General features: G+C 54.3%; 1 protein-coding gene across 1 annotated transcript in view; it reads left to right on the plus strand.

Annotated features, from left to right (window-relative positions):
- Positions 1 to 1,791: 1,791 nt before the first annotated feature.
- LOC104465741 (1-phosphatidylinositol 4,5-bisphosphate phosphodiesterase gamma-1-like) overlaps positions 1,792 to 7,855 on the plus strand; it is a gene marked incomplete at both ends in the record, with an annotated part of 25,173 nt that continues 19,109 nt past the window's right edge. The window contains 3 exon segments of the mRNA XM_010078906.1: positions 1,792 to 1,944; positions 3,203 to 3,296; positions 3,834 to 3,881. Coding sequence (XP_010077208.1) covers positions 1,792 to 1,944; positions 3,203 to 3,296; positions 3,834 to 3,881 — 295 coding nt within the window.

A 7,855-nucleotide genomic window follows, 5' to 3' on the forward strand; every position in this document is an offset into this window, starting at 1 on the left:
CGTGTAGGGTTTACAAGTCCCTCCGAAGTCAAGCCCTGTGTCTGGCTAGCTGTGGTGTTCTCTTGGAGCCAGCGTCTTCTGTCGTGATGCGGTTCAGTGCTGTCAGCCACCGCAGAGCAGGTCACACCTCTGTCTGGTTTTAAACTGCAGTAGATTGAAATGAAAGGCGAGTCGATCCACAGTTGAGTGCAGTAAGTGGAGTTTAATGGGCATGAATTACATGCTAGGTTTGCAGTAATCTCCGTCCCACATTGCTCAGAAGCATCATCTGCTTTGGAAATGTGACTCAGAAATGTTGTTATTTGATTCCCCCAAGCGTTTAAGAAACTCTTTTTCCAGGAAGCAGAGATTTTTGGGTTTGGGTTTTTTTTCCCTTGTTACTGTTGTTGTTTTCTCTTTGTTTTATGGCAATGAGAGTCCTTTTTTCCCCAGAATTTCCTCCAGGGAGGGAGGCTGCGAGATGCTCCCTTACCAGGGTCTCTTCAGCTCCCTCTCCTTGCCGGGTGTTTGATGTTCATGGCGCTCACGCAGGAGCACAGCTCCCAGGCAGCTGGTTGGAATTAGCAGCTCCTCTTCCCCATGAGCTGCAGCTGGAGCTGCAAGGGTGATGTTGTGGTTGCGCCATGGGATTCACCACCACCCACACCCACAGCAGGGCAGGTCTGCCTCCTCGCCAACCCCGTGCCTGCATTTGCCCTGCCCTTGCTGCCAGGACCTGCCTGGGTCAGTGCTCCTCACCCTGGCTGTCCCTTGTTGTCACACTGCTGCCCAGTGGGGACAGCTGCTGGGATGTGACACCAGCCCTCTAACCTCAAGAATATCCAGAGGACGGTGCTGTCCTCGTGTCCCAGCAGCCTGATGCGGTGGCAGTGCTGCCTGCGTGCCCTCACATCGTCTGGTGGGAACCATTTGGGGGTCGTGTATGAGGGCAGGGACTGCCCTGGGCATCCTGGTGGGGCTCGGAGGAGCTGGGAGGATGCCAACAGGGCATGGGGGAGACACCAGAAACTACAGGTATGATTTAGGGTGAAAGTGGGGAGTGGGGAGGTAGGGGCACTGTTGAGTTGCTTAAACCAGGAATGAACTCAAGTAGGGGCACCGTTGAGTTGCTTAAACCAGGAATGAACTCAAGTTTCAGTATCTACCTTAAATTTGGAGAGGAGTGGATCTTAAATCCGTGGTGTTGGCAAGACATAGGAGCTGCAAACAGGATTTCATCCAGCTGGGCAGGGGGCTGCACCCTCGGAGCGTTCGCCTCTGTAGAAAGGCGTTCTTGGAAAAAAAAAAAAAAAAACAAAACAAACCACAAAACGAAAAGTTGTGTTCTTGAAAGACTGAAAAAAAAAAAAAAGTGCAGTTTGCAGATGTATGTTGGGTGCAGGAAGAGGAAAGCGTGAGATGTGAAGCTGAAGGGGGAAGGAGCTTGCAGTGACAGCAGCGCTGCCCTCTGCCCATCGTGCCGCGGGTGAGACATCTGACCATCCTTGGGGGACACAGAGCTAAAGAGGGGGCTGGTGGCTGGGGAGGCTTCCTAGGGAACCGGCAAGAAGGGCTGTGCTGGGAGGCTTGTGTGTGTGTGCACAACCACACGCGCACGACAAGAGAGACGTGCGAGATGAGTGCTGGTTTGAAAGGTTGAGGAGGGCGCTGGGACCCTTGGAGCACTTGAGTGGTAATCCAGCTCTTCAGATAGCTAAAACTGCTTGATCTGTGCCCTTCCTTCTTCTTCTCCTCCATGGGAATTTCAAGCTATTTGCTGAACTCCCCTTTTGTTTTCCCTTTCTCTCCTAGTGGATATTCGTGAAATCAAAGAGATTCGTCCAGGAAAAAATTCCCGTGACTTTGACCGGTACCAGGAGGATCCATGTTTCCGACCAGACCAGTCTCATTGCTTCGTTGTCCTCTATGGCACAGAATTCAGGCTGAAGACCCTCAGCTTGCAAGGTAAAGCACTCATGGCCCCTGGGCTGTGCCAGGGCAGGGTTGGGCTGACACTTCATCCCCACAGGACCCAAACTTTCAATGGCTCCTTCCATGAGGGAGCTGGAACACATCCCTGGGCAAAGTCTCTCCTCACCACACCAAGGGGGTGTCTTTGGAAGAAGGTGACACCAATTCCCTGAAGGGTACACATTCAACCCCTAGTTCAGTCAGTTAATTCACATGGTAAACCCAAAAGTTGGGTGAACTGACTGCCCTGGTTCCAATGTGCTTGAAATCAGGTGTTTTATCACAGCCTGACGTGTTGGCTTTCATCAGCTGCCTGGCAGTAACCAGCCCCACGCATGAAGTGGTCCCTCGCTTCTGCTTTGCAATTCTGAGCAAAACACTGCCAGCGGCAAACAGCAGCTCAGGGAGCCCCGGTACCTCTGGGGTGTTGGTCTGGGCTTTCCTAAATGCCTTGTCCGTTGGCTTAGGCTGGACTTGGAGCACCCAGCTGATGCTTTGCTGTTGCAAGGGGGAAGGTTTGTGCTGTTGGGTCTCCTGTTCAGATGGAGGGCAGGCTCGTAATCACTCAGCTTAGCTGACCACAGAGTCACAGAATGGTTTGGGTTGGAAGGGACCTTAAAGATCATCCAGTTCCAGCCCCCTGCTATGGGCAGGGACACCCTCCCCTAGCCCAGGGTGCTCAAAGCTTCATCCCGCCTGAACCCTTCCAGGGATGGACCATATTTTTTTCTGCTAACACTGTGCAGTCTTGTGTCTCATTTAAACCCATGCAGACGTGCGCTGATGGAGGCAGTCATGCTGCCTCTGTAACATCCATGGCAAATCTCCCTTCTGGCTAGTGTCACAGGACACAGACAGCACTTCTGCCCTCGGAAAGGACGGAGCTGCTGGCAGGGAGGAGGTGGAGGAGCTGGCGCACATTCCCAAGCAGGTGCTGGCCTGTCCCCCAGGCTAGCCAGAGCCTTACTGCTTGGGGACAAAGATAACGCCCCAGCTCTCGGGAACTGAAGGGAGGAAAGAGCGTGATGTGCGGGGACGAGGGGTCTGGGCAGCACAGACATCCCACCCCACAGGAGGGGAGCAGGAGCTGGGCAGGGAGAGGAGCCGGCTGGATCTGCACAGGAGGGGGCTTCTGTCAGAAGGGGGGATGGAGAATGGGGAATTTAAGATGCTGGGGATGGTCCCCAGAGGTTTGGGTTGGTGATTGGCTTCTACGGCCCTTCCTCCCATTCCTCCTGTGTGCTCTCTGCAGCCACGTCTGAGGACGAGGTCAACATGTGGATCAAGGGGCTGAACTGGCTGGTGGCCGACACGCTGAGAGCTGCCACCCCGCTGCAGATTGAGAGGTGAGGAACTTGGCCTGAGCCTGCACTTGTTTTCTCTTTTTTTTTTTTTTTTCCCCTTCTCTATCCTTTTTTGACAGAAAAAGGTGACCACAGTGACGTCTCCTCTCCTCTCTGAGCCATGCTGACCTGGCACTCCTGGCTCAAGAGCTTTCATCCCCTTGCCCCGCTGTGCTGCATCCTCTGTGGCCAGTTTGATCTCGAATGTGTGCAGGGAAAAGGAGCTTTACCACAAGTTCATACGTGTGCCCAGCCTGTGCTATCTGGAGCAACGCAGCGTAGAGGCACATAGAAGAAAATAATACCTTCGGTTTTTATCTTACCTGTGGGGCCGCTTTCAGGCAGAGACAGTTTTAAAGGGGGGCAGGTTGCCTGCATGAAAACAGGGGAGGGGGAGCAGAACCAAGTGCTCTGGTGGGAGGGAGGGCTGTGGGATGGGCGGTGTGGCATTGGGCATCTTCAAGGGACGGCAGCAAACCAGACGGGCTTGTTGTCGAGGAGCAGGGGTAAGTGTGGGTGTGCTTGTGCCTTTCCGTCCAGGTGGCTCCGGAAGCAGTTCTACTCACTGGATCGCAACCGGGAAGACAGGTAAGAAGAGAGAAAACGCTGCTTACACAGTTGTGCACATCCACAGGAGGGTATGAGCCAGAAGGGTTTACCTTTGGCTTACCCAGCCTTAGCTTTGGATTTTTTTGTTGGGCTCTTTAGGTTTTTAATTTTCATTTACAAGGAGCCTTAATCCAAGTCCCAATATTTCCCTGGCTGATTTTCACTGAGTTAAAAAAAATCCCAAAATTGTCTTGTTTCCGTGACCCAGCTGTTTGGACCCAGCAACACCTTGAGCCCCCATAGCTGCGAAACACCTTCACCCCCGGTGGCATCACCTGAGGAGGCAGATGCCAACAAGCCCCCAGGCAGCTCCGGCCGCCCCGCTGGGGCTGGAGTGGGTTGTGTTTGGTTTATTCTCCTCCTCTGAGGTCCATGAGGCCGTGGAGCATCCCACCACTTGGCTTCTAGGCTGGTTCACTACTTGAGGGGTTCTTGGGTGAAAGCTTAGTGCTGTCCTCACGGATGAAATGTCATGCTTGAACTCGTCACGAGGAGATCAGGGAGGGGAACTGGGTTGTGATCCATCATGAGGAGATAAGGGAAGGGACATCTCCCTGTCCAGGAGGTGGGTTCTGCTGCTGTTGCCTGCTTTCCCCGGCCTCATGCCGGATGCCAGCCTCCTCTTCCCGAGGTGCTGTTATTTCATCCCGGGGACAGGCTCTTGCCCTGTGATGTTAACTGAGCCCGTTAACCTTTCAGCATCGATTTCCACGTTAATGTGCTCCCCTGGGGTAGCGGGATTTCTCTAGTCCTGCTCCAGAGAGGGTGATGCTGGAGATATCGCTCACACATCACCTCGTGCCCCTGGGCTGCAGTGGAGCCCCCAGACCCCCTCTGCCTCCTTCATGTGCCCAGGCAGGGCTCACTGCAGAGCACCAGCCAGGGCTCTGGGCTCCAGAGCATCCATCCTCCTCTTGGTCCCTGCCAATGCCATTGATCTCGCACTGCTACCGATTTCCGTGCTCCCTTCTGAGCCCTAGAGTCTTCTCATCCTTGCAGCAAGCTCCTGCCAAGAAACTCGCCCAGCAAACCTGGCTGTAGGTGGTCAGACAGGTCGGTCCTGTGGATGAGCAGGCAAAAATCATGTCTCCATACTCATCAGGAGAAGTGGGCAGGTCCTCTCGTCCCGCTTATGTCCCCACTGCTGTGTCCCTGCCTCCTGTCCACAGCCAGGACAGGCAGACTGTTGGGCAGCCAGGGGTTAAATTCAACCTGTCCTGATGCGTTGCAGGGGGGAAATCCCGCTGTATTGGACATTTTTGCCTTTGCAGTGATTTATATCGTGGCGTGGCGAGAGCACTGTTGGGTGCACGGGGATTTTGCGGAGGAGGGATAAGCCCTTGCAGAGGCAGAAGGGGAAGGAGAGGTGCCTCTAATCTGTTGCAGCTGCTCTGCATGTGCCACACACCTTTCCAACCCAGGCTTGGGGTTTATAGGCAGTGTACTGGTTTTCAGTGGTGACCGAGCGAAATATTTCTTAATCCAGCAGTGGAGAGCACTGAGGCGGTGCTGGGGTGACCACGTGGGGGTGTTGGAGGATGAGTGCAGGAGAAATGGAAAAAATTGGTGTTTTTTTCTCATCTGGTTTTACAGTAAAACTGATGAAATGGCATCCTGATGGGACAAAAGAGATTGCAGGTATAGATTCGTCTGCCTGAGCCATGGTCAGCAGAGCTGAAAGCCAGCCTGTTGCACCTCTGCTGTTGTTTTTCTTTATATCATCTTTCTCTTGACATTTAGAATTAAGGCAGCAAAATACAATCTATTCCTTACCTATCAGCCCAGGGGAGGGGTTTCAATGCAAACCGCTTCATTAGCAGAGCGGCTGTCCCAGCCCAGGCAGCAAAAGGAGCAAAATGGAAATAGAGGGGGAACGCGGAAAGATTTTGTGTCTCCCCGTTTTACAAGCATCTCTTGTGTTTTCCACGAAGTAGAGGCAGCAGTTAGGGGGCATATATATCTCTTGGATGAAATCTTCACCCTTACGAGGCCTTCCAGCATTAACTTTGGTGTCACTGGGCTCTTTGCTTTTGCTTCTGAGCCTGAAAATGGTTTCAAAAAGGGACAGCGAGTTGTGTTTTTTTAAAAAAAAACACTTCTCATGCAAACCATCAACATCCTTGGTCCTTTCCAGAATGGGCAGGTTTTTGGCAGCTGCAGAAATCATTCCCGGTGTCTGTGTACCCCATGCTCACCCCATGCCCCAGCCTCCTGCGCTGGAGCCCTGTCCTTCCCCGTCCCCCGGCTGGGTGCCTGTCCGTACCTTCCAGCGTGCCGGCAGATGTTGGCTGTTTTCACTGGCTGCTGGGCCTTTGGGTATTTGTTTTTCCAAGGGAGGTTAGGTGGAAAGAGGAGGATAACAGGATGCTGTTTTGTTTTTTTTTTTTTCTCCTAACTGCTGCGGAGGAGAGTGTTTCACCTCCAGCTAGGGTCTGCCTGTGGCTGGGAGCAGAGTTACAGCACTGGGGCCAAGGGGGGGAATGTTTTCATCCCCTTGGAGAGGGCTGGATCTGTCCTTTGGCCTGTTTGTCATGAAACCTTAAAAAACTTACGTAGAATGAATTAGGTTTTTTTATTTGTGTTTTTACTTTCTAGTCTCAGTACTAAGCTGTTTATCCAAGGTCTCCAACAGTTTATTAATAACACACAGTAAATAAAATCCTTCCGTACCCCATCCTCCCACCGAAGCAGAGAGGGAAATGCTGGTCACAGCTCTCACAGGGTTTGCTCTTGCCTCTCCTGGTGCCATCACATCTCCGAGCAGTGCCGCGGTCCAGCACCTCCCAGTGCAGCAGCCCAGCATGGACAGAGCTCCCATGGGCTCCAGCCCCATGCTGATGCCCCTCCAGCAGCTCGTGGGGTCCCAGCCTTGCAGTGAGGGGGGATTGCTGCCGGCCAGCCCTGGGTGCTCTAGGTGCCCTGTCGGGGGTCCCACGCGAGCTGCTGCATGCTGTGGTCCTTGGTGCATGCGGGCATCTTTCACAAGTGACTGTTGCACCCCTGGCTCACCCCCATCACCCAGGACCCCACAGCTGGGACCCCCTGCCCTGGGGGTTGCGCAGCACCCTGCACGTGGCTGTGGATGCTGGCTGTGTTGGAGGAGGGAAAGGGCAGGCTCCCCTCCCCAAAACGCTCACCCTGAGCCCCTGGGGTAACTTTTCCTGCCGGGGGAGGTGGAAGTGCAGATGCCAAAGCTCATTGCTGGCATCTGGCAAAGCGCATTGCTGGAGTTCGTACAGCCGGGAGGGAAGTGAGGGCTGGTGCCATTTCCCAGCTTGCTTTTTTCTCCTGTCCTGCCAGTGAGCGGCAGGACGCTGCCGAGGACTGGGCACTGGCCTCAGGCACAGCTCGGGAGCGGGGCCAGGTCCGTGCGTGCATCCCGCAGCTCTGAGCCCAGGAACAAGGGCTCTCTGTGTCCCACTGCCTGCGGAGGCTCTCGTCTCTGCAGCGCCTGATACCAGCCGGTTTCTCCCTCTCCTTGGGGCTCCCCCCATCCCTCCTCTCTGTGTCATTGAGATCACCCCATTCCCAGGGGACAGTGTAAAAGGGGTGCAGTTCACCCTGCCCTTTCCCATCGCTGCAGGTGACAGTGTGTGGCTCCGTTAAAACCCCTGCACAGGACACCTTCCCTGGCACATCTATATTTGCACCACAAAGCCGTAAGCATTTCCAGTGCCAGACCTGCCCTATACATTGTGGGATGGGAGAGCATCCTGCAGGGTCCTGGGCTCCCACTCACTCAGTGGGGGGCAACAAAAGCGTCTGTGGTTGCTGGGGGGGACTCAGAGGACTCACTTTTCAGGCAGGAGCTGCCAGAAAATGGTTGCATGCAGACCTCGCAGCTTCTTAAATCCTGCAGATAGGGGACATCCCCATTTTTCCTCGCTGCAGGACCATTGCCCCATGGGGGAACAACGCTGGAGCAGGCTGGGGTGGCCCAGGGCTCCTCACTG

Source organism: Pterocles gutturalis, unplaced genomic scaffold (genome assembly GCF_000699245.1).
Source record: "Pterocles gutturalis isolate BGI_N339 unplaced genomic scaffold, ASM69924v1 scaffold21813, whole genome shotgun sequence".
NCBI classification, from domain to species: Eukaryota; Metazoa; Chordata; class Aves; order Pterocliformes; family Pteroclidae; genus Pterocles; species Pterocles gutturalis.